The 27,866-nt window shown below is 25.0% G+C and overlaps 1 protein-coding gene across 1 annotated transcript; it reads left to right on the top strand.

The window, feature by feature from the left end:
- The first annotated feature begins 770 nt into the window (after positions 1-770).
- On the top strand, positions 771-27,621 carry LOC117168308. The gene is made up of 7 exons (XM_033353868.1): positions 771-923; positions 4,494-4,655; positions 8,666-8,895; positions 8,992-10,492; positions 20,995-21,099; positions 21,853-21,911; positions 26,299-27,621. The coding sequence occupies exons 1-7, from the start codon at positions 844-846 to the stop codon at positions 27,120-27,122; spliced, it is 2,961 nt and encodes a 986-aa protein (XP_033209759.1). The 5' UTR covers positions 771-843; the 3' UTR covers positions 27,123-27,621.
- The last annotated feature ends 245 nt before the right edge of the window (positions 27,622-27,866 follow it).

Below are 27,866 nucleotides of genomic sequence, written 5' to 3' on the forward strand. Positions count from 1 at the left end.
ACTCTATTCTAAAAGGAAATGGCTAAAAACGATAATAAATTGTTTAAAAAATTTCATTATCAGTATAAAATAGTATTTTTATACATAATAAATAATGTTCATTAAAAGAAAAAAAATTATAATTAGCGCCAGAAACCCAAAAAACCCATTGCTTTTTTATGGGTTTTTTGGGATCCTATTAAAAAGTCTTATAGGTGTGATATTAAAAAGTAATTATTTTATTGTATTTTATAGCTAAATTTAAAGAGAAAATGTTAAGTTTTAACCTATTTAACCAAATATTGACGATTCTGAATAAAAGTTATTCAAAAAGTCTCCTTTTCTTATGGGAAATACGTATCAAACTTCATGGGGCCACGGAATCTCTAAATATCATTAAAAAATCAATATATTTTTTTATAAGAAATTAAACTAATTTTGTGGTGATGTCCATGGAAATTCGAAAAATAAAAAATCCAATCCATTTTTGGACCAACCGAAGCGAGATTTCATGACCACGACTTTTTAGAAAAAGAACATTTGGACTCGAAATAATTTTTATTTCTTTAATATAATTTTGAACAAAAGTAATTACAATAAAAAAGATTTTTCACAGATTAATCTCTATTGAACATTGTTGTACTTCATGGCTTTCTAGCATGTTCAAGTTGAAAGTTTGAATTTCGCGCGCTTATTGAATGTTCGAAATGGCGGATATTGAAATAAATCGATATCCGATGAGTATATAACCTCACTTTTTTTTACTTTGTTTACAAACGCCGCAGAAGTCATTAGGAGTCTCTTCTAAAAAATTTGAAAGGCGTCCTTTTTTCAATATGAATACAAATTTAATTTATTGAAAATATGCTTTCGACGGCGCAAGACAAAAAAGGGCTTTACCTTGCTTCTTCCCTTTGTGATGGAGTGGAGGATAATAACATTAGGTAAGTAGTTGAATGATATTATTAAGAATGCTGTTTACTTGTCGGTTTCAAGTTCAACAATTCATAACGTCTTTTATAAGTTTATCTCCAAATATTCGTTTTGACCTTATATTTGTTGTTATGCATCCTTTGTTGCAAATAAATCTTTCCTTTCTTTTGTAAAACGTTATTTTGATTTTTTCTTCTCATATTTGTAGCTCGCAGCTTATCAATTTTTGAAGTAACTAATTCGCTGTTCTGATACAAAAAATAAATAAAAAAGTTTTTACAGTTTTAAAAGATTATTATTTCTTTATTAAAGTTGAAGAATTAATTTATATCTTTGTGGAGAATTGAATGTCAGCGAATTTGTTTTAAAGTCAGAGCATTTATTTCGAGAAAGTGCCTGATTTTTTTTTTAATGACAATATAAAATTGAATAATTTGTAAAAGTAACTTTATGTTACTGTATTAAACTATTTTGTAGACAATTCCTTTTCTCTGTTGTTTGCAAATTTTTTTAACTAAAAATTTAACTGTTTTATTTTTTGTTGAAAATTGATTATTTTTATTTGAAAGTTCAAGTATCTGGTTCAAAATGCATGTGTTTTGTTGAAAATGCGTTCTATTCGGTGGAAAATTCATCTTTTTGCTTGGAAATTGAGCAGTCGGATTGCAATTTTTTTTCTTTCTTGACTGAAAAATCTTTCTTGGTGGAACCAAAGATATCTTTGGTTGGACATTCAACTCGTGCTGAAGTAAGATTTTTTGGTTAAATTCAACTGTCTTTGATTGAAAATTAAAATGGTTTTTGGTAGAAATAACTGCCTCATTTTCCGTTCCTAATTCATCTTTTTTGGTGGAAAATTTAATTACTTGGTTTAAAATTGAACTTTTTTATTAAAAATTAATTTTTTTGTTTGATAATTCATCATTTTAATAAAAATTTCATCTCTTTCATGAAAAATTAGCTTTTTTATGGAAATTTCGTCCTTTCTTTTGCTGGAGATTAATTTTTCTTTACTGAAAATTTGGCTATTTCTATTGGTTGATCATTTATTTTTTGACAAAGAAATTTAACTGTTCAATTTTTGGCTGAAAATGTATATTTTTTATTTAAAAGTTTGTCTTATTTGCATCAATTAATCTTTATGGTTGAAAATTCAATTATTCCAGTTAAATATTTATTGTTTTAGTTCAAAATTCAAGTATTCCGGTTAAATATTCATTTTAGTTGAAAATTTATCTTTTTTTACTTCACTATTCAATATTTGGTTTACATTTTACCTTCTTTAGGTGAAAATTTAATTATTCCAGTTGAATATTCTTGACTTTATTTGAAAATATAACTATTTTTTGAAAATTAGTGGTTTTTTGTTGTTGAAAATAATGTGTTTTAAATAAAAATATTACTTTCATTTGAATATTTCATCATATAAGTACAATTTTATACTTTTGGTTCATTATTAATTTCCTAAACTGAAAATCGTAATATTTAATTTTTTGTTTTAAAGTTGATCTCTTTTAAGTATAAAATCATGTATTTTGTTGAAAATTCATTTTTTTTGTAATTGTAGAAAATCCGCATTTTCTGTTTGAATTCAATTGATTTTTTTTTATTTCAAATAAAAATCTTTTTTGGTTGAAAAATCGACTACTTCGTTAAATATTCATCTTTTTAGATTGAAAATTCAACAATTTTGTTGAAATGTCGTTTTTTTTTTAATAGAACATTAATCTTTTTAGTGGAAAATTCATATTTTTTCAAAATTTGATTATTTATATACAAATTCATGTCTTTGGTTGTATGTTTAACGATGTGGTTGCAGGTTTAACTCTTTTCTTAAAATTTCATTTTTGTTAAAAGATTATGAACTTTGGTCGAAAGTTTAACAAGTTTGTTGCAATTTTTTTTTCTAGTTTGAAAATTCATTTTTTTTTATGAAGATTTAAGTATTTTAGTTAAATATTCATAATTTTAGTTAAAAATCCTTTTTTTTTTGTTTAAAAATAAAACTAATTGGTTCAAAGTTACACTCTTTTGCTAAAAATTCATCTTTTTGCTTTATAATTTATCTTTCCTAGTTGAAGATTCATCATTTTAGTTGAAAATTTATATTTTTTTACTACACTATTCAATATTTGGTTTACATTTTACCTTTTTTAGTTAAAAATTTAATTATTCCGGTTGAATATTCTTGATTTTATTTGAAAATGTAACTATTTTTCTTTTTAAATTAGTGGTTTTTTCATGTTGAAAATTATGAAATTTAGCTAAAAATATAACTTTCATTTAAATATGTTATCATGTAAGTACAAATTTATATTTTTAGTTCATTATTAATTTCCTAAACTGAAAATCATACTATTTAATTTTTGATTTTAAAATTGATTTTTTTTTGGTAATTGTAGAAAATCCGTATTTTCTGTTTGAATTTAATTGATTTTTTTTATTTCAAATGAAAATATTTTTTGTTTGAAATGTCAGTTTTAGCTTGAAAATTCAACAATTTTGTTGAAATTTCGTCTTTTTGGATAATTAATTAATTCTGAGCTTTGGTCAAAAGTTTAAAAATGTTTTTAAAAATTTTTTTTCTAGTTTGCAAATTCGTTATTGTCTTGGTTGAAAATTCATTTTTTTTTAAATGAAGATTGAAGTATTTTAAATATTCATAGTTTTAGTTGAAAATGCATCTTTTTGTTTAAAAATAAAACTACTTGATCCAAAGTTACACTCTTTTGTTAAAAATTCATATTTTTGCTTTGTAAATTATCTTTCCTATTTGAAGACTCATCATTTTAATTGCAAATTTTTTGTTTTTTTTTTCTGTAAAAACGAATTTTTTTTACTGAAAATTTAATAATTCGGTTTTTGGTTGAAAACTGACGTATTTTTTAGTTCATAATTCATCTATTTGGTTGAGAAATTATGTCAAAAATCATCTTTTTTGATAGAAAATTAATCTTTTTGTTTGAAAACTTAACTATTTTGTTAAAAATTTATCAGTAATGTTGAAACTCCAATATTTTTACTTGAAAAGTTAGGAATTATTATTCATTTTCATGGTGCATACTAATATTTAATTAGGCGAAAGTGCTAACTGGTGCTTACATTTTAAAGAATATCTTATAATTTAATTTGTCAAAACTTTTTAAATTAATCATATTAATTGAATCTTTAGTAACTGAAAAAAATATATTAATAATAAATTCGCAAATATATATGTTCCGACTCAATTGTTTAAAAAATGCAAAATATATTTGATTGGCTCCGTACTATGAAAAATTATACCTGGAAAAAAATTTAGATACCTGGAAAAAACCTGAATTATATTCAGGTTTTGAATAGATACCCTGTTACAGCGTGAGATGGTTGAACAATTTTACGAATACAGTTCGAGTTTTACTTTATCGGAAACACAAATCAAATATTTTTGGTTAGCAAAATTGATTGTATTTAAAAGTTAGGATTGTTTAAAAATCTAATTTGTTACTAATTACGGCATTATTAGTCCGCAATTACAGACGTAAACTGTTGGAGGCGATTGTCTTACTTACGTAAATATAGTTAATTATAATTATTCTACTTAGACAGGTGACGACACTTCTCGATAGTAAAGAAGCTGATCCGAACGTTATAATTCCAATTTATGGAATTTCTCCCTTTCATTTGGCGATTGGAAATTCTTCTGAATGCTTCGCTGAAGATATTACCAAATTGTTTCTGCGACATGGTGGAAATCCAAATATAAGGTATAATTTTCAATTAATTATACAAAACGTAATAACTTGAAAATAATTTTTTTAAATAATATTATAGATTTTCTTTAAATAAAGTTTGGAAAATCTCATAAAATACCTAAAATAAAAATAAACCCATTTCTCCAATTTTTGATCATCTTCTTTTAAATTTTTGAAAATCTTTCGAAATGTTTTTAAATATTCTCTTAAAATTAATTTTTCAAACAAAAAAAATTATTCAAAATTTCCCAAGTGATCCTGAGAACAAAAATTTATTTTGTTGAAATCTTCAAAAATCTTTCATTTTTCTTATTCAATATAAAATTATTTAACATTTTCCAGGAATGTTAAGAATTTTTTTAATCCCTTAAAACCTATAAAAATTCTTAAAAAGCTTCTTTTTCACAATCTTTATTTTGTTTACAAAAATTTGAAATCTTCACAAGATTTAAATTGTTTTTTAAACAAATTTTTTTTAGTTCTTAAAAATAATAAATTTTTCTGGAAATGTGAAAGGTTTAAAGAGATTGAACAAAATTCTTAAGATTCCTGCGAAAATTTCAAATGATTTTTTATTTAATAAAATGAATTTTAAGGGAAAAGTTATAAAACTTGCAAAAAATTTCATAATAATTTCCTAAAATTTTGAAAAAGAATGTAGAAGACTTCAAATTCAAAACTTATAATTTTGTACGATTGCAAAATTTTGTAAAAAATTTGAATAAGTTCAAGATATATTTTGAACATTTGAGAATATCAAAGCATGGTTGCAAACAGGTAAATATAAAAAAAAATCTTTAAAAAAATGTAAATTTTTGAAGATTTCTATCAAAAAATTTAGAAGCTTCTTGAGGAGTTTGAAAGATTTCAAGAGAATAAAAAAGTTTAAAATTTCTAGGGAAACTGGTAATGGTTTTTTTTATTTTGAAAAATTACTTTTACAAAAATGTTGAGAAACATTAACAATTTTTTTTTAATTTTTCAAAAATAGGCCGGAATGTTTTACCTTCATTTCTCTAATTATGCAGAATTTTTATGTAAAAAAATACGAAAAATAGGAATTATTTAAAAACATATTTAGAGGCTTACGAAGTTTATTCAGATTTATTTTTTTATTTTTAGGGAAAAATTGGATCGTTTTAAAAGAAAATTTAGAAGCGTTTGAAGAACGTTGAAAGCTTTAAATAGAATACATTTTTTTAAGATTCATATAAAATTTAAATAATTTTTTATTTTTAGGGAAAAATGATTGATAAGAGAAAATTGAAAAATATTTCAAAACATTTCAAATGATTTCCTAAAATTTAACAAATATTTAAAAGCAAACATTTTAATTTTGCAAGATTATAAAGGGTTAGAAAAAATCGAGTATTAAAGAGAGAGAAAATCCCAGGTATTTTAGAAGATTTCAAAAGATTTATGGCAATTGTCAAGAATTCCAGGAAATTTTCAAGCAAATTAAAAAATTTGAAGGAATTTCTGAAGAGCCTAGGGATTTGAAGGAATTCAATAAAATTATATGCGGTTTTAAAGAATTTCCTAAAATTTATAAAGATTTAGAAGGATTTTTGTATGACCTATGAGGTTTGAGGATAGTGTAAATGATTTCAAGGGAACGGATTTAAAAAGGTTTCTAAATATTTCAATGATTTTTAGGGATTGTAAAAGCTCTCAAGATATTTCAATAAAATTTTCAGGATTTTAGGAAATATCAGATTTCATGGATTTTTCAAAGGAAATTGAATGGATTTTTTAAATAGTATTTTCTAAGATTTAAAGTTTTTTTTTTAAATTATAAGGACTACGTTTTTGTAACTTAGAAAATGGCATTCTACAAAAAAATTACCTGCGATTTTTTCTATGGGGAAAATCCGAGAAATGACAGTGAATTTATTTTTTTACTGGGAATTTTACAAATTTTAGAAGAGCAATTAAAAAAAAATTAGTTGAATTTTGACCTTCTTTAATTATGATATCATTTAATTTATACTGTGCAATTCGGAAATCTTTTACTGAACAAACGTTTTCATTTTAGATTTATATTTTTAACTGTACATTCTTAATTTAAAGATTTTTAATACACAGTCTTGAAAGACCTCTAAAATTAAGAATTAAAAGCGTTTGAATTAAAAAAATTTTGATCAAAAAATCTCAATTGATCACGTGTAAATATAAATTAATTATTTAAAAAATGTAACTGTAGATAAAGTTTCAAAAAGTTAACAATAATTAATTTGTTAAGCCGGTTGTAAATCCGCTCAAAATTTAAGAATTTTCAGAATTCAGCGTTAAAAAATAAACTGATTCAATTAGAAAGCCATATGTTAGTCGTAAAAAAAATGTAGATAATTTGAAACTGAATTGTATGAAATAGAAAGCCTAGAATCGTTAAAATTTCAAGGAGCTTTAATACTTTAAACATTACGTTTTTAATTGTTTTATTTAAAAAATGATAAACTTGTAAGTGAAATTGATGAATTTTAAAAAAAAATACAAATTGAACACTTAATTTAAAAGTTGAAATGATTTCAAATAATTTAAAAAAAATGTATGTAGATTTTTGCAGGTTTTGAACAAAAAATATATAAGGTTTTAAGAATGAAAGGCTTCAAAAGAACAAAATTTAGAAGTTGTGAAAAACTTGTAATAATAATTTTAATTTTGAACAAATTTGAAACAATATGTATATTTTTCAAGACCTTAAAGTAAAATTTTGAAACTTTTTTGAAATTTGAATTATTTAAAAATATATTAATAAGTTATGAAAAACTCCCAGAAATTATTTTAAATTCGAAACAATAGGTATATTTTTGCAGGTTTTGAGCAAAAACTGTATAAGCTTTTAAGAATTGTGAAAGGCTTAAAAACAATAAAATTATAATAAAATTTGGGAGTTGTGACAAACTTGTGATAAAAGTTTTATTTTTGAAAAAATTTGAAACAATATGTATATTTTTCAAGACTTTGAAGTAAAATTGTGAAGTTTTTTAACGATATTTAAGATAAAAAATCATTTTTTATTTTGAAAAATTATTTGAAATTTCAATAATTTAAAAAGATATTAAGAAGTTGTGAAAAACTTTTCGTGATCATTTTAAATTCGAAACCATAGGTATATTTTTGCAGGTTTTGAAGAAAAACTGTAGAAGCTTTTAGAATAGTGAAAGGCTTCAAAATAATAATATTTAGAAGTTCTGAAAAACTAGTGATAATAATTTTATTTTTGAAACAATATGTATATTTTTCAAAACTTTGAAGTAAAATTTTGAAGCTTTTCAAGGATATTGAAGATTAAAAAAGATTTTTTATTTTTTTAAATTATTTGAAATTTGAATAATTTTAAAAGATATTAAGAAGTTGTGAAAAAGTTTTCGTGATCATTTTAAATTTGAAATAATATGCATATCTTTCAAGATTTTGAAATAAAATTTTGAAGCTTTTTAAGGATCTCTAAGCTATTTAAAATTAAAATAATCCAACTTTTGATGTAAAAATTGTACAGTTTAAAAGAATTGAATGGTTCAAGTTCTTACTGTTTCTAGCTCAAAATTGTTTAAAATACTTTCGTTTTTTAAATTTATTGATTGATTTTTTAATTTATAACATTAACGACGATAACATGGGTTTATATTTTTCGAACTGAATCTGAATCTTTGAACTCTACAATTTATAAAAGTTATACATTTTGCAGTTTAAATGTATTTAATTAAAAATTATTCAATTTGTAACTAATTAAGCATTTAAATACATAATTTTTAATCAAAGAAACTTTTAAACTTCAATCTTGAAATCTGAAAATTAAGTTTTTAATTTGCAGTCCATTTTTAATAAATTTAAATGGAAAAATAATTAGCTTTAGATTTCAAATCTTTAAATTTAATTGACCGTAATATTTTGTTTGCGAACCGGGAATTTTTTGCTTTGATTTAAACGGCCACCCTGTTCTGAATAGAATTTCATAAATGTTAAATAAAATTGCTTTACATACTTTTATTGAATTCCCAACAATTCTAAATTTAAAGATCGGACGAAGGATTAACTCCAGTTCATATTGCTGCTGCCTGGGGTCGATGCAAAGTACTCGAGCTGCTTCTGGCAAATGGCGGAGATCCTTTGCTACTCGATAATGAAGGATACAGTCCATTTCACTTTGCCTTCGATGGACTCCATTATGAAGCAATTAAAACACTTCGCAAATATTGTGGATATCCTGTCGATGAAGATGAAGAGATCAAATATTATATAGCCCTCGGTACTTGCCAATATAAATGAGAAATTTTTACAAAAAAAAAAAGAATTCTATTTTATAAATAATATTTTATCAACTTTTTTATATTCCATTTTCTAGAGAAGCTCTTCATCAACAACAAAAACCTAGTTGCCGAATATGTAGTCTCGGACGAAAAATCAACAGAAACTTTGAACATTTCGCCGGAGAATCTTCTGGAAATGAATATTAAATCAAGTGATGGTTCGAGTACTTCAGGCGCTCAAATCCATCTTAATGACAATTTCGTGACTCGCAGGAGAAAGCAGAAAGTCCGGAAACAAGAGCATGAAAATGACAATACACCAGAGACAACGAATACCCACTTGGGTGAAAAAACCGCGCAAGATGAAAAGGTTCTTGTTAGTCAAATTATAAACAGACTCTCCACATCTTTCTCCAGCGATTTTACAAAATCCGATCTCGGAAATAGTTCTTCATTGTTCGGGAGAAGAATGGGATTAATGGCCAGAGTAAAAAATCCATCAAATACGGCTCCTAGAGACGAAACTTGTGCCAAAGTTCGTGACGAATCGCCCCAGAATTCGAGCAGAGCGAGATTAAAAAACGAGTCAAAGGAAGAACAAACTCCCGTTAAGTCTTCTTCGGCAAAAAAGTCCGTGAAACTTGGAACAAAAAGTCCCTTTTTTAAATCTGGACTCGATAATTCCATTGTCAGCAAGTCTCCCAATTGCAATATTGTTTCCCGATTCGACAGGAAGATTCAAGAAAAATCGCCAGTTTTCGTTAGACCGGTTCTAAAGTCTTTGGATAATTCCATCGTCAGCAAATCCCCGAATTGCAATATCGGCCCGACTCTTGACCGGAAAAGGAAATTGGCGAAGACTCCGTCTTTCGAAAGAAACGCGACACCAAAAATGATGAAGAAACCTCTCCAGAAAATGATTTCGCGAACACCCTGCGACGTGAAGAGCAATCTTTTCAAATCCAACTCGGAAAAGGCCGCTCTAGTCTCGAAATCTCTCCCGAGAAATTTTCAAAGGACGTCCACGAAAATTCTACAAGAGAGTAAATTGCCCGTTTTTAAGACACCGGTCAGTGTCAGTCGGGGAATTAAATCTGCGAGATGTAACGATACCGAAGAATCGAGTGGAGTTTACAGTGAATCGAGCAAAATCTCGAATTTCAAGAATGTAGCGATGAAATTGGAAGACCATTTGCCGGAGGATTTTGAATCTTTGTCCAATAATGATGACGTTCAAAGCACACGATTGGCGGAGAGTTTTGATCATGGGATTTTAAGTTCGGTGGTGGCTGATACAGACGAAAAGGTTTTGAGTACTTCGTTAGAAAATGGAACTTCTCAGCAAAGTAAAGAATCAATATTAGGATTTGATTTAAAAGCCGAAACCCTGGAAAAATTGGACAATGTGAAGAGTGAATTTGATAGTTTTGAGGACTGCAAACCTTTGAGCAAATCTAATCTTTCGGATGAATCATCGATATCTACTGATCTGAAGTTAAATGACGAATATAAAGTCAAGAGGATAGAAAATGTTCTAGTAGGAAACAGGGAGAGTCTCGTGACAGAAGATTTAACAGAAAGAAGCGGCTTGAATAGGTAAGATATTTTTTATTGACATTGCTTAAATAATCCTTAAAAATCTGGAATTTTTTCTTAAACCTGGAAATCTCTTTGAATTTTTTACGAGAACCTTCAATTTGAGTTTTTTTTTCTTGCTTTTAAAAGATTTATTTTATTTAAATGTAAACAGGGATTTAAATCTTTTAGTCCAATAAAAAACTGTCATAGTTTATATTCCAATAAAAAGAGATGAAGTTCGTACAAACAAAAACAGAATTTTAAAACCAAAAAAGACGAATTTTCAAAAAGTGAAGATTTTACACTAAAGAAAAAATAAATGCATTTTTATCTAAATTATTGAACCTTTAAGCCAAAAGATGATTTTTATCTCCAAAAACGAAAAATATGACTTCAGCAAAAAAATTAATTTTCCCCGATACTGATGCATTTTTAACCAACAAAAATGAAATTTCAAACCAAGAAAATTATTTATTTACTAAAAGAGGAGAATTTTAAACTAAAAATATCAATCTAATAAAAATGTTAAAGTTAAATTTTTATTTAAAAAATTAATTAAAAAAATAGTTAAACTTTTAACCAAAGAGACGAATTTTTAAATCAACAAAATAATTGAGTTTGCTATTTAAAAAAATTTTAACTGACTTTTCACCATAAAAATATGAATTTTTAAAGAAGAAATAAGCTTCTACAAAAAAATTGAATTTCCAATCCAAAAAGAAGAATTTTTGACAATTCGAATTGACTTTTCAAGATCAAAATGTGAATTTTTTTAACAAAAACAAAGTTTCTACAAAAAAAGTTGAATTTGTAATCCAAAAAGACCAATGTTTTCAACCAAAAAAGATGAATTTCTAAAAAAATAGTTTAATTCTCTACTAAATAGTTTCATTTTGATCCAAGAAAAACGAAATTTCTACTATAAAAGATGAAAAATGAAAAAAAGTTAAACTTTTAACCAAACAGACGAATTTTTAAATCAAAAAGATAATTTTTCAAAATAATAATTGAATTTGCTGTTTAAAAAATTTTTTAATTGACTTTTCACTACAAAAATATGCATTTTTAAAGAAGAAATGAGTTTCTACGAAAAAATTGCATTTTTAATCCGAAAAGGCCAATGTTTTTAACCAAAAAGGATGAATTTTTAACAAAATAGTTTAATTCTCTACCAAATAGATTCATTTTGATCCAAGAAAGATGAAATTTATACTTAAACAGATGAATTTCTAATAAAACATGAGACATTTTTTCTGAAGGTTGAACTTTCATCCAGAAAATATTTCAGTTCATTTTTCAACACCAAAATATAAATTTTAAACAAAAAGTAAATTTTCTACGAATTAGTTGAATTTTCAACAAAACAGTAAAATTTTCAAACAAAAGTATGACTTTTTAAAAAAATTGTTAAATTGTCAACCAAACAGTTGCATTTTTACTTAACAAACATGAAATTTCCAACCAAGAAAATTATTTATTTACCAAAAGAGGAAAATTTCAAACTAAAAAAGATCAATCTGATAAAATGGGAAAGTTACATTCTCAGATAAAAAATTAATCTTAAATAAAATAGTTCAACTTTTAACCAAGCAGACGAATTTTTAAATAAAAAAATAGTTTTTCCACAAAAAAATTGAATTTGCTGCTTACAAAAATTTAAATTCACTTTTCACTATAAAAATATGAATTTTTAATGAAGAAATAGTTGTATTTTTATCAAAAAAAAGATGAAATTTCTCTTAAAACAGATGAATTTTTATTTTTAAAAATATATGTAATAGATATTAGAATTTTCATCCAAACAAGATTTGACTCGCATTTTCAAGATCAAAATGTGAATTTTTTAACAAAAAATAAGTTTCTACAAAAATTGAATTTTTTATCCGAAAAGGCCAATGTTTTCAACCAAAAAGTATGAATTTCGAACAAAATTGTTTAATCCTCTGCCAAATAGTTTGATTTTTATCCAAGAAAGATGAAATTTATACTAAAAAAGGTGAATTTATAATAAAAAACGAGACATTTTTTCTGAAAGTTAACCTTTCATCCGGAAAATATTTCGGTTCATTCTTTAACACCAAAATATAAATTTTAAACAAAAAGTAAATTTTCTACGAATTAGTTGAATTTTCAACAAAACAGTAAAATTTTCAAACAAAAGTATGACTTTTTAACAAAATTGTTGAATTTTCAACCAAACATTTGCATATTTATCCAACAAAGATGCAATATTTGTATTGGAAAAGATCAATTTTGAAATCAAAAAGACAAATTTTCATAAAAAATGATTTTCATCTAAAAAAGGTTCCGAGACATTTTTAATAGATTTTAATAATTTTAATGAATTTTTAAGATTTTAGGGTATTTTGGTAAATTTTATGGCATTTTCAGGAGGTTTTAATTTGAATTATTTTAGGGAATTTTAAAAGATTCCAAGAATGGTTAAAAATTAATTTCATTAATTTACAGTGATTTTAGAGCTTGTGAAATATTATAGGATAAAGAATTTACTACAATTTCTGAAGATATCGATCGATTTTACAAGACGTATGAGGTTTTAAAATATTTCAAAAGAATTCACGTCATTTTATAAAATTTCCGACGATTTCAAGGGATTTTAAAACTCTCAATGTATTTCAATAACATTTTCCATGATTCCAGAGAATATAATCTTATAATAGACCGGAATTTTATCATATTTTAGTGCATTTTAAAAAATTTAGTCATGAGACGTGAATTATTTTTTAGGGTTTTAAATATTTAAAGAGTTTATTCCAGGGATTCGAACGAAATTAAGGGGCATTTTCAGATATTTTCCAATTATATCTTAAAATTCCATATAATTTACCTGAAAATAATGCTGAGTATGTAATGTGACTAAAAAATAATGCATCTACGGAGGCACATTGTCAAATTTGTATTACGTCAAAGTTTTATTTGGTAGAAACAAAAAGGAACGTAAAGAAAGTTTCATTACGTTCCATTTCCTTCTTTTTTATACATAATACGATTAACCCATAATGTCGACATTGTGCCTTCGTAGGCTCATTATGTTTTTATAATTTTTTAGACTAAGCTTAGTTTTTTTAGCCAATTTCTTTTAAATTTATCGAAATAATTGTATTTTTGGATATTTAAACAATTTCAAGGGATTTCCAGGGATTTTAATAATCTTAAGGGATTGAAATATTTTAATGCATTTCAAAGAATTTTTCGCCAGACATAAGTTATTTCTTAGGGATTTGAAGATTTGAAGAGATTTTCAAATATTGTTTACAATCCATTTGTAACTCGTCCTGAATTCTTATTAATTAATTTGAAATCGTTCTAAATTCGTTTGAATTCTTCTAAATTCACTCAATTCTACCTAATTCAATTAATTTTTCTATGTTTTTGAATTGTTTTCAATACACTTAAATGCTTTTTATATTTAGGTTGATTTTTTCCTTTTAATTTTCTCTAAATTCACTTAAAATTGATTGTAACCAATCAATTTTTTTTCGATTCTTAAAATTGTTCCAACTCATTTGAATTCTTTTGAATTTATCTTGAATTGTTTTGTAATCATTAATCACTTCTTGTGTTCGAAATTAGTAGGGTTTTAAAGATTTAAAATTTTTCTTGGAATTCAACCTGAATTCTTTTTAATTCTTTGGAATTCTATTGAATTTTTTTTTAATCTACTTGAATCCTTCTAAATTCACTTAATTCTACTTCATTTAGTCGATTTTAAAAAGTTTTTATTAAATAATCCTAAAGTCTATTAACCTCATAATAAATTCTTAGGAATTTTATCATATTCTTAGAATTCCCTTGAATTTTTCTAAGCGTATTGCAAAGTTACTGAATTCAATTACGTTTTTCAAAATTGTTTTAAATTCATTTTTTTTAATTTACATTGAATTTTTATGAACTTCATTAAATTCTTCTATTTGATCTTAAATTCCTCTAAATTCAATCCAGCTTTACAGAAATCAATGGAATTTTTAAAAATGTTTTTCAACATTTTCCCCAATTCATTTGAATTTAAATTGAATTGTTCCGAAATATCCGAAATTTATCCTGAATTTGTTACCCTTTGAGCACGATTTTGAACATTTCAAAACGATTTCACGATTTTTAAACACTCGATTTCAAAGGTTTTAAAACATTTTAATGATTTTAAACGATTTCCAAATGTTTGAAAATGTTTCACAAAAATTTCAAGTATTTTAATAATTCTAAATGTATACAAAATGTTTCAAAAATATTTCAAAGAATTCATGAGGGCTTCAAAAGATTTCGACAGGGTGCCCGCTCTACCACAGAAAATGACCGAGAATTTTTGGAGACCGGGAAATGACAGTGAATTTATTTTTTGACCGGAAATTTTACAAATATTTAGAAGAAAAATCTGTACAAGTTTGATTTCCAAAGTTTTTTGAATAATTAGTTAAATTCTTATATCTTTTAAAATTATGACATTATTCTGTTTACAATGCATAATTCGAAAATCTACTTAAAAAATCTTCTACTTTAGATTTTAATTTTTAATTTAAAGAATTTTAAAATTCAGTCTTGAAAACTTAAATAATAACAAATTAAAAGCGTTTGAAGTTGCAATTTTGTGATAAACACCGTTTTTTGTTCATCAACTGTAAATATAAAGAAATTGTTTTTAAAAAGGAACAATAATAGATTTGTCAAAACGATTCTAAATCCGTTCAAAGTTAAGAATTTCCAGATTTTAACGTTAAAAATTAAACAGTTTCAATTCGAAAGTCTTAGTCACTAAAAAATGCAAACGTCGGATTGAAACTATATAAACTATTTTTAACCTAAAAATAACTTCATAATAATATATTTGTAATTAATGGCTTTTACTATATACAAAATACTGTTTCAGTCTAAAAGATTCAACTTTTAATCTATTAAATTCCAAATTTTTTAATTAAGAAAAAGAATAATTGTTTAATATTTAGCAATATTTGACTCTTTATTTATGACGAATGAATTACAAGCAAATATTTAAAGTTAAACAATTTGAAACTGAATTGTTTCGTATAGAAAGCCTTGAATCGATAAGATTTCGAAGAGATTATAAACCTTTTACGTTACAATTTTGATTGTTTTTTAAATGTTTAATTTGTAAGTTAAATTCAAATATTTTGATCTCAAATATTTTAAATGAAAAAAATTAAAAATAATTTATCATTTTGGAATATCATGTTAAAAGAATATTCAAAAAGATCTTAAAAGATTTCCCAAATTGTTAAAAAATAATCTGGAAGATTTTAAGAAATTTATTTACCATCTGAAGGAGTTTTCTGGAAATTGTAGGGAAAATTTTATTCATTTAAAAATATATTTAGAAGTTCTGAAAAAGTTTTCAAAAATAATTTAAAGTTGAATGAAGTTAAAACAACTTCCAAATTTCTCAATATTTTGAAATAAAATTTTAAAGCTTTTCAAGGATGTTTAAACTACTTAAGATGAAAATAATTTAACTTCTAATTTTAGAAGTGTTCAGTTTAAAAAAAATCAATTTTTAACTTTTCTAGCTTAAAATTCTTTAAAATAATATAATTTTGAAAATTCAAAAAAATCTTTGATTCTTTAATTTAGAACATTAAAAATGACAACGTGGATTCATATTTTCAGAATTGAATCTTAATCTTTGAACATTTTTGAATTTAAAAACTTTTAAACTTCAATTTCAAAAGTTTAAAATTCAAGAGTTACATTTTGAATGCTTTCATTTGTAGTTTATTTTTTGTCACTGCAAATGGAAAAATATTGAGCTTTAGAGTTCGAATTTTTTAATTTTATCCACCGTAAAAAGGTTTGCGAATCGGGAATTTTTTTCTTCGATTAAAACGGGGCCACCCTGTTTCGAGAATTTCAAAAATTTTAAGAATTTCAAGAATTTTTAAAAGGTTTTCATTTTGAGAAGATTCCAAAAGATTTCAATAGTTTCAGACGAGCGCAAAAGATTTCACAAACAAAGCTTAAGAAAGATTTCTCAAATATTTTCCAAATATTTAATTGAGATTTTAAATATTTTAATGAATTCAAGTGAATACAAAAGATTTTAGAAAACAAAGAGTAAAGAAAGATTTCAAAGATTTTACAAAAGATTAAAAATTTTTTGTTTAATTTCAAGAATTTCAAAGACTAATGTTCGAAAAAAATTAGTATATTTATGGTTTTTTTTTCTTTTGAAATTTTTGACCAATAAAAAGTTTAATTTTGTTTCTAAGAATCGTTGGACATTCTATAGAAGTAACTTTATATTACTGTCTTCAACGGCTTTATATAATATTCTATTTTGTTGTTGTTTAAAATTAATTTTTTTTTAACTGAAAATTTAACTATTCTATTTTTGGTTAAAAATTGATCGTTTTTAGTTGAAAATTTCAGTATCTGGTTGAAAATTCATATTTTTGCTTAAAAATTCGGCAATTTCTTGCCATTTTTTCTCTCTCTTGACTAAAAAATCTTTCTTCATTGAAAATTCAACTTATGTTGAAAAGTTATCTTTTCTGGTTGAATTCTACTGTTTTTTATAAAAGCGTTTGAATGATCGAGGAACTTAAGGAGCTAACTCAAAAAAATTTATAATTTTTTTTTTGTTTTTTATATTGTCCGATCTCTCCTACATATTGTTGCTCCTACATATTGCTTTTTTGTGCTGATTCGGAATCAGTTAAAAATTTTAGAATTTGCAGATTTGAACGTTAATCAATTAAACTGTATTAATTATAAATTCTGATTAGTTAAACAAATGTAAACGCCTGATTAAAACTTTAAAAGCTATTTTTCATTTCAAAATAAGTTTAAAATAATAACAATTACTTAATATTTAAAAATATTTGACTGTTTATTTAAAAGTAAGTAATTATGAATTAAATATTCAAAACGAAACTTTGAACATTACAATTTTAATTGTTCTATTTACAAAATTTTAATTTATAAGTCAAATTCTTGATTGTTTTCAGGGCAAATAGCCCACGGCCTAATTTAAAACAAAATATAGATTTTTGCAGATTTCGAACAGAAAATTTATAAGTTGTTTAAGAATTTCAAAACTGTCAAAAATGAATGTGGCAGATTTTAAGGAAAATTGTTAAAAATTGGAGAATTGCAGGATTCTAAAAAAATTGTCGAAAAATTTGAATAATTTTAAACGGTTCCAGCCCTAAATTGCCTAAAATGATATAATTAAAAAAATTAATTCAATGATTGATTATTCAATTTAGAGCATTGCAAACTCTAACCTGGATTTATATTTTTTAAACTGAATATGAATCTTCGAACTTTACACATTATAAAGTATAAAAATTTTAATTTGGCAACATGTTTGAATTAAATAACTTTTAAACTTCAATTTTAAGAGTTTAAGATTCAGGAGTTCTACGTTAAGTGATTTAACTTTCAGCTCAGTTTTTATAACTTTAAATGACAAAATTTTTAGCTGCAGAGTTCGAATTCTTTAATTTTATTGGCTGAGAAAAATGTTTGCGAACCGGGACAAGACCGGAAATTTTCTTCTTTAATTAAAACAGCTATCCTAGATATCCCAAGGGGCGCTCGAAGAACATAAGGGCTAACCCCTTGCAGAGTTTTAGGGAGATTCATGATTTTGTGTTACTCCCGCAAGGTTTAAAGATAAGAATACTAGTCTGCGATACCGTCTGTCGGTTCTAAATATAGGTATGGACACTAAAACACGTTTTGACGCTTATTTGTCATTAAAAACTGCATACAAGAGCAGGCTGTTTGTCAAAAATTGATGTGCGTGAATATTCCTCGTATTTTTTCGTGTGTACATAATTATTGAAAATAACCTAGAATTGCACTAGCGTTATTATTACAGAGTTTTTGAAGCAGTTAAAAAAATCATTGACCTAAGTCGGTTTTTCGCGTAGTAAAATCAGAAAAAGTGTCAGCGGTATGTTAAATGCAGCACGAATGCAGTCGTGGTTTGAGGGTTAGCCCCTTATGTTCCCCGACCTTTCATTTTTCGTTTAGAATTCATATTTTTTGGAATGAAAATTTAATTACTGGTGTGTAAAATTAAACTCCTTTTTTATAAATTATTTTTTTTTGTTTGGTTCAAATTTCATCATTGTAATTGAAAATTAATCTTCTTGGTTGAAAATTCAATTATTCTACTTAAAGATTCATCATTTTAGTTTAACATTCACCTTTTTAGTTGCAAATTTCACTATTCCAGTTGAAAGTTCATCATTTTAATTGAAAATTCATTACTTTATTTGAAAATGTAAATATTTTTTGTTGAAAATTATTAATCATCATCTATTTTGGTAGAAATTAAGTCTATTGGTTGAAAAATCAAGTCTTCCGGATAAAGATTCATGATTTGTATCGTTTTTGTTGAAAATGTATCAATTTGGTTCAAATTTCCTTTTTTAAACTGAAAATTGAACTATTTTATTGACGATTTGACTTTTTTAGCTGAAAATTTATGTGCTTTATTAAAATTTCGTCTTTTTTATAGAAAAATAATCTGCTTAATTTAAAAAAATCACCTTTTTGTTTGAAAAGTCCAGTATTCCTGTTAAATATTTAATATTATTGAATATTCCGCCATTTAGTTGCAAATTTATCTCTTTGATAATTTTATTGGTTGAAAATGCATCTTTTTGGTTGAAAAAGTCAATTATTCCAGTTCAAGGCTCATTATTTTATTTAAAAATTCATTAGTTTCGTTGAAAATCAATGTTTTAAACTAAAAATCAATAAAAACAAAACTCGTTTTTTTACAAGACTGTTGGATTTTCAAGTTAAATAGACGAATTCTCTACAAAGATTTTACATTTGATTTATTTCTACATTTTCCACCTGAAGATTAATTTTATTTACATTTTATTTATTTCTATATTTTCAAAATGAAAATACTAATTTTTACAAAAATATCAAAGTTGATATTTAATCCAAAAAGGACTGTAGTTGCATTTTAAACCAAACATATTGATTTTCTACAAAAAAGACGAATTGTCAATTAAATACATGTATTTTCTACCGTATAGTTCAATTTTCAAACGAGAAAATTAATTTTTACTAAAAAAGACGAATTTTCATCAATTTACATAAAATGTTAACCAAGTAATTGAATTTTGTACCAGAAACAGAAATTTTCAACAAAGTACATACATTTTCAATCAAATATTTTGAAAAATTTATGTGATGTTAGTCTAAATTTTATTTGAATGTTTTTAATTGATATTTTTTCATTTATAAACATAATTGACTAAATAGTTGAATTCAAAAAATGAAAACGATCAATTTTCGACAAAAAGTGGGACAGTTAAATTTTGATTCAGGATTTTTCACGCCAAAAAGACGAAGTTTCTATAAGAGAATATGAGAATATCCAGAGAATACGAATTTTCTACTAACAAATTCATTTATAAACAATCAGAAAAATATTCAATTTTTCAGTTAAAAGAAAATAATTTTTAACAAAACAAAAAAACGAATTTTCTAATAAAATTATGAATCTTTAACAACAAAAATGACCTTTTAAGAAAGTAGTTCAATATATTTAAAAAAAATTAATTTAAAATAAGAAGCATTTGGACTTAACCAACAAATAACAAAATACTTGCATCCTCAACAAAAACGGATTAATTTTCAACTAAATAGTTGCATTTAAAATTTTAATATATTTTAAATTTCATCAAAAAAATATACATTTTTAACTATATAATTAATTTGTCTATCAAATTGATTCATTTTAGAACCGCAAATACCAATTTTCTACTAAACCATTGAATTTTCAACCCAAAAATATGAATTTTAAACACGAGCGTTAATTTTCATCTGAAACAGATTAGTTTCTAACCGAAATAGATGAAATTTCTACGAAAGAAATACATTTTCAAATGAAAAAAATGAATGTTCAACAAAATAGTTCAATTTTTTAAAATTTGTTATTCAAGAAAGAAAACAAATTTCAAGCCAATTGTTAAATTATTAAGTCAAAAAGACGCATTTTTAACAAAACAGTTGAATTTTCAACCATGTAGAACTTTCAACCAAAATATTTGGATTTTTTTATTTGTTTCTATTAATTCAGTTCGCATTTAAGTAAGAAAAAAAATAAGACAAAGGGACAAGACTGTGAGGCTAGAGATAAAGGAATAGAAATTTTTAATAGGTTATGGACTAAAGGATAACATTTTTAATAAATATTGAAATTCATTTTTATACTTGAAGCATTTTATTGATACTATTTTTCAAAATTTGTAACACTATATACTTTATTTTCTTTCTAAAGTAAGTCCAAGGTCTATAATGTTTCATTTCTTGCTTCCTCATAGAGTATTTTGTATTTTAAATGGTAATTTTTCGAGCTCGAATAGGGAAAGAAAAATTTCAAATATATATTGCAATTCATTTTTAATGCTTGAAAAATGTTATGGCACCATTTGTCAGCATTTGTGATACTATTTACATTATTTTTGTTTTCTAAATTGAGTCCAAGGTCTTTAATGTTTTATTTCTATTTTTTTTAGACCCGGCAATGAATCTTTTGTGAGCATTGAAGAAGAGTACAAGTACAAAGATTCTGAAGAAGGCGTTACTTTATTGGAACGCAGACTTTGTATCACGCCTTCGCGGTAAGAATATTTTTATAAATAATCTTGAGTTGATTAATTTCAAATTGGGCAGGAAGTGCATTAGCGTGGCCCAAAAATGCAGATTTTTGGACTTTATAAAATCTGCGGGTCCTAAAAGCTTGCCTATGTTACAATATAATTAAAATAATATAATATAATTTGAGTTTTTTTAAAAAATGGTGAAAAAAGTTCAATTTGATCTTTTTAGAAATCAGTTCCTTATAATCTCTATTTCAAATCCTGAACAAATTTTTTGGGGTATTTAAAGTTATATTTGAAAATTCTATCCAGTGTGTAAAATTTAATTATAAGAACTATGTAAAATTCCATTGTTTAAACAAAATACAATTAGAGCCGTCTTTATTTATATTTTAGCGAAAATTTCGAAGGGGAAAAAATGCATACTTTGTAAAGAAATTTTCGAGAGGATGAAATTTTATGGGATAAATTCACCATATTTTTATAAAAACCGGCGCCATTTTGTCAATTTTGACAATTTTTTTAACTTTTATCACAGGTTTAGAAATATTAGAAATATATCAAAATAAAAATATATTTATTGGTTTATGTGCATATTGGAACACTTAAAAGTATGTTCGAAAAATTTGAGATATTTATAACATTGCCAAATAATTTTGTAATTAATTTTTAATTCTGAGGAATTAACATAATCAATTTTCCCAATTTGAAAAGAATTTGCACATTTTATAAATGTTGAGGTAAACAAAAATTTAAAAAGAATTTTTTCTACAGTCTCATGGTCAATAAGGAGGAATTAACTTCATTTTATACTTGCTCAACAGCCGAATCTGGTAAGTACATTTATATTCATATGGAATTGAGTCTATTAATCAGGGTTGCTACAGAACAGGGAAATTTTATCGCCCGTGAAAAAACCGGGAAATGAATTAAAAAACTGGGGATTTACTTATGATCGTAGCAAAATTCAAGTTTTTATTACTTTAATCATTTTTGTCGATTTAAAAAGAAAATAATTATTGGTTTTATTTTCGGATAGGGAGTTTCGGTAAAAAAATATATAATTTCACTTGGAGCAGGGAATTTTTTTAAAGAATTAAAACTGGGATTTAGAAGAAAGGAGATTAAAAAATCCCTATTTCAAGTCAAAATTTGTCACAATTTTAAAGTTTCTTCTCCCAAATTTTAGAAAAATAAAGTACTTCAAATAGTTTTCAGAATAGAAGTAGTTTTTTTTTTTAATTGAACTACTGACGGTTAAAATCTAAACTCTTTTATTAAAAGGTTAAAACTTAATTTTTTGTTGAAAGATTCATCATTTGAATTGAAAATTGGCTTCTTTTTAAAAAATGTAACTACTTTGTTGAAAATTAATTTTTCAGCTAAAAATGTAAATATTCCAGTCGAAAATTGAACTATTTTGTTGAAATTCCTATATTTTTTTTTGGTTAAGAATTAGATTTTTAATAGAAAATTAAACTATTTTTTTTAATTCATCTGATTTGTGGAAAGTTTTGAGTAGAAAATGCACAATTTCTAGTTAAAAATTTAACAATTTGGATGTAAATTTGTCTTTTTTAATTGAAAATTCCTTTAGTTCGTTAAAAATTCACGTGTTTTGTTTCAAAAACTACTTTTTTGGTAGAAAATGATTTTTTTCTTTGAATATTGATCTCATTGTTTAAACATTCTTCTTTTTGGTTTAAAATTCAAATATTCCAGTTGAATTTTCATCATATTCGTTAAAAATTCATCTTTTAGGTTAGAAATAAATTTACTTGTTTGACAAATAAAGTCTTTCGTTGACAATTATGCTTTTATTGAAGATTAATTATTTTTATTAAAAATTAATTTCTTTGGTTGAAAAGGGAGCGATTTTATTGACAAAAATTTTTTTCTTTGAATGAAAGGGAATTTTTTACCAAAAATTTAACTATTTTATTGAAAACTTGTTTCTTTTTTTATTTGGAAATAATTTTTTTCTTAAACTGAAAATGAAAATACTATACCAGTTGAAAATTCCATAACTCTAGTTAAAAATTCAATCTTTTGGCTATATATTCATTCGTTTACTATAAATTTAATTAGTATTTAATTCTGGGTTAAAATAATCTTTTTTTAGTTGAAAATATCTTAAAAGTTAATTATTTAAGTTTTGGTTGACAATTCATCTTTTTAGTAAACATTTTTTGTTTATGGTTCAACTATTGCAGTTGAAGATTTATTGTTTTAGTGGAAAACTCTTTTTTTTGTTTGTTTAAAATTCGACTATTCCAGCTGAAGATTCATTAATTTAGTTAAAAATTCATCAGTTAAGTTGAAAATTAATTATTTTTCCTAAAAATGTAAGTATTGCATTTTATGTTATAAATTGATTTCTTTTCCTGTTCTAAATACAACCTTTTTGTTTAAAATTTGTCTCTTTTGATTGAAAATTTAAATATTTGTTTAAAATTCATGTATTTTGTTTAAAAACTGTATTTTTCTGTAGAAAATTGATCTTTTTGTTTGAAAATTAATCTTATTGCTTAAAAATTCACGTTGTTGGTTAAAAATCCAAATATTTCAGTTCAATATTCATAATTTTAGTTTTTGTTTGAAATAGCAAATATTAGATACATTTTTCGTTGAGAATTCACCTTTTAGGGTTGAAATCTTAAGTATTTTGTTGAAAATTAGCATTTTTTGATAGAAAATTAATCTTCTTGGTTGAACATTCATATTTTTGATTAAAAATGTATTTCTGTGGTTGGAAATTAAACTATTTTGTTGGAAATTCTTTTTTTTTTATTGAAAAATAATGTTAATAACGAAAAAATTAAGTATTTCATATTTAATTGAAAATTACCCTCTTCAATCGAAGAATCAAGTATGTAGTTAAAAAATCATGTATTTTATTGAAAATTCGTCTTTTGTAATAGAATATTATTCTTCTTTGTAAAAAAGTCTCTTTTTCGTTTTAACTTTATTTCTTTCATTGAAAATTTGACAGTTTTTGGGAAAAATGAAATTTTTTAACTGAAAATGTAATTATTCCATTCTTGATTGAAAATTTATTTGTTTTATATTCAAAAGTGCATGTATTTTTTTATATTTTATTTTGTAGAAAAATAACCTTTTTGGTCAGAAATTCAGCTAATTAGATAAACATATTTTTTTTTGGTTGAGGTTTTAACTATTTTGTTGATAATTCTTATGCATTTTGTTGAAAATTTAAATTTTTTTGAGACGAAAATTACCTTCTTGGCTGAAAATTCATATTTTTTATTAAAAATGTATTTTTGTGGTTGAAAAATAAACTATTTTGTTGAAAATTCTTTTTTTTTATCGTTAAAAAATAATGTTATTAACTGAAAAATGAAGTATTTCATGTTTCGTTGAAAAGTATCTTCTTTAGTAGAAAATTTAACTACTTAGTTGAAAATCATGTATTTTGTTGAAAATTCGTATCAACTATTACATTTTCCGTTGATATTTAATCTTTTTTTATACAAATTTAATTACTTGGATTAAAATTTAACTCTTTTGCTAAGAATGTATTTTGGGGTTTAAAATTTGTCTTTTTAATTTAAAATTAATTATTTTTGGTACAAAATTAATCTTTTTTTGTTTTTAAAATGGAACTATTTGAGTAAAATTTATTTATTTTTTTCGGAGATTCATTATTTTAATTGAAATTTGATTTATTTGGTTGAAAAAAAAGGAATTAGTTATCCTATTTAAAACTTTTTTGAGTTGAAAATTCAATTATTTTATGAGGAAAATCATATTTTTGTGTGATTTTTTTTTGTATTTAATGAAAAAATTTTACCTAAAAATGTAACTATTCCATGTTTGGATGAAAATCATATATTTTGTTGAATATTCATCTTTCTTGGTAGAAAATTAATCTTCTTGGTAGAAAATTAATCTTCTTGGTTAGAAAATTCATCTTCTTAGTAAAAAATGCAACTATTTGGTTGAAAATAAATTTTGTTGGTTGAAGATTGAATTATGTTGTTGCAAATTATTATTTTTTTGTTTGACGTATCAACTATTACATCTTCGTTGAGAATTCATATTTTTGGTTGACAATTAATTTTTTTTATTTTAGATTCATTATTTCAGTTAAAAATTCATTTCTTTGTTTGAAAATTTGAATTAATTGATCTTATTTGGGTTGAAAATTCGATTCTCTTAGTAAGAAATTATTCTTTTTTGTTTTAAAATTAATCTTTCTGGTTGGTAAATCAACGATTTGGTTAAAAATTAATCTATTTTGTTGAAAATGCAAAATCTCTAGGTTGCAATATATGTGGATTTACTATTTTTATGAGTAGAAATTTAGGTTTTCGTCATTACCGCTTTTAAAAAACTCTATGACTGTTATCACTGAAAGTCTTTAAAATAAATTTATAAGCAAAATTTTTGTTTGCATTATACATAATTGATCTCCTAGGAGTACGGTTGTTTTGAAACCTGAAAGAACAATTTCTAACTTTCACCCTTAAAGGGCACACTTCCGTAAAATTAGATAAAGAGCATACTGGGTATTAGGAACCCAAGGGTGTTCAAAAATGTGATGTGCCGACGGTATTGGATAGTTTTTTAACAAGAAAATCAATTAATGATGTTTAATCTATCTAGTTTAAGGAGAAAAAGGTTTCATAACAGTTTTTGAAATTTAAAGTAGTTAAAAAAAATCCTTTTTTTTTGAAAAAAAATGAAAAATGACTTCTTTCACTCTAAAATTCATAACTTTTTAAGTTTTTGATAATTTTACTTAAAATTTTACTTAAATACTTCCGAGATACGGCGCTTCAAAAATAAAATTATTGTTATAGTGTTCGTTCCAAAGAAGGTATTTATTCTAAAAAATAAAAGCTTCAATTCAATGAAAAATGACACACCGTACTTTGCGTGATTAAACGATTTTATTGATCTTCAACTGCCTATAAAAATTATGAAAATCAAAATGATGTGAAAATGACATAGAAGCATAGGTTTTCATATGATTTGTTAATCTGGCGCCATATGTTCTATTTTCTTGAATTTGGTACGTTTCGTTAAAGCGCAAATAAGTCGCTGGGTGTTGTACACCCAGTATGCCCTTTAACGGTTAATGTAAAATAAAAAATTGATCACGTAAAATTCAGGGCATTTCGAAATGGGAATTCTTGTAGCATTCCTCATTAATGAATTGCATATCGAGGCCTAAAGAAATAAAATCATATTTTCCAGTTTCGAGTCTTCCTCAGGAAATGATGCTTATCGACAGGCAAACTCTCCGTCAGAGGCTCACGGAAATGGGTGAAGCCCCAGGTCCAATCACAAGCTCAACCCATCGAGTTTATCTAAGACGTCTGATGAAACTCGAGAGCAAGAGGGAAAATTTAAAAAATGGACCATCTCTCGACATTTCACCAAGAAAGCCCGATACCAGTTTTATCAGAGCAAGTCTCCTTTCCCTCGACTGGCAGAAAGACCTCGAATCATACAAGGCCTGGGAAAATAAAATATTCCTTGAATTCGCAAGACCCGATCCTTCTCGAAAATGGCGTGAAGGATTGACAAAAGCCTCCTTCAATTACCTACTTCTCGATTCGAGAATCACCCAAGATCTTCCAAATAGGGCAGCCAGTCTTTCCCTGCAGGAAAGGTGGGAGACTTTTCTCTCGGCTATTTTTTACGTTGGAAAAGGCAAGCGATCCAGGCCTTATGCTCACTTGTACGATGCTTTTCATACCTGGGTTTCCAAAGAACCGGTCGACGTCACCAATAAGAAGATGAAAAGAATTCTGGAAATTTGGAATGAAAAGCAGGGGGTCGTTGTTTTGCATGTTTTTCATAATACCATTCCGGTCGAGGCTTACACTCGAGAAGCCGTGATGATTGATGCACTGGGTGTTGAGAAATTGGGAAATTGTAAAAGTGGAGAATATTATGGAACGGTGGCAACATGGTCGAGCAAGGAGAAATCCGAATTGGGGAAATATTTGCTCTACAAGTCGATGGAAATTTTGATGATTGAGGGAGAAAGGCATCTTTTTCCAGAACATTTGTGATCAATTTCTCTCGATCACGAGACTGATTTAATAATCTGTTTTAATGTCAATGAATTTTGCTTTTATTTGTAATCGATCTCAGTCGAGAAAGACAATTACGATATTCCGTAAGCTCTTGTCTCGTTTGTAAATATTTCCAGAGACTGATCAGGGATTGAAAAACAGTCAACAAATATTTAAAGTATTTAAATTTTTATTCCTCTAAAACAAAGGTGTAATACATATTATATTATTTATAGAACGCACAATTTATTTTGATATTTGCAGGGTGTCTACTCGTCGGGAAAACCTGAAATTGTCAGGGAATCTTTTCGAAAATATGCTTAAATTTTTTAGTTTTTAAAAAATGTTGAATATAAAATGAAATAAGAGTGTTTCTTCTTTTGTAAAAGTAGCCTTATATTACTGGACTTAACTATTTTGTTGAAAATTTGTTTTTTTGGATTGAAAAATGAACTATTTTGATAGAAATTCAATTTTTGGTTATAATGTATATTTTCTGATCGAGAATTTTACTGGTTTGAATCTTTTTTATTTAAAAATACAATAATTTTGTTGAAAATGAACTTTTTTGACAAGAACTCAAATTTTTTGGTTGAAAATTCAACTGTTTTATGAAATATTCATAACTGTAGTTGCAAATTAATCTCTTTCATTAAAAATTATACTATTTTAATTGAAATTTGCATCTGTTTCTATGAAAATGATTTTTTTTAAGTGAAAATTTAATTATTCTATTTTTTA

Source organism: Belonocnema kinseyi, chromosome 2 (genome assembly GCF_010883055.1).
Source record: "Belonocnema kinseyi isolate 2016_QV_RU_SX_M_011 chromosome 2, B_treatae_v1, whole genome shotgun sequence".
Taxonomy (NCBI): Eukaryota; Metazoa; Arthropoda; class Insecta; order Hymenoptera; family Cynipidae; genus Belonocnema; species Belonocnema kinseyi.

Excerpts from the sequence above, each read along its gene's own strand:
- LOC117168308 (XM_033353868.1), top strand. The coding sequence starts at position 844 with ATGCTTTCGACGGCGCAAGACAAAAAAGGGCTTTACCTTGCTTCTTCC. Across the intron at positions 924-4,493 it reads GTGGAGGATAATAACATTAG|ACAGGTGACGACACTTCTCG; the intron begins GTAAGTAGTTGA and ends TATTCTACTTAG. Across the intron at positions 10,493-20,994 it reads GAAAGAAGCGGCTTGAATAG|ACCCGGCAATGAATCTTTTG; the intron begins GTAAGATATTTT and ends TATTTTTTTTAG.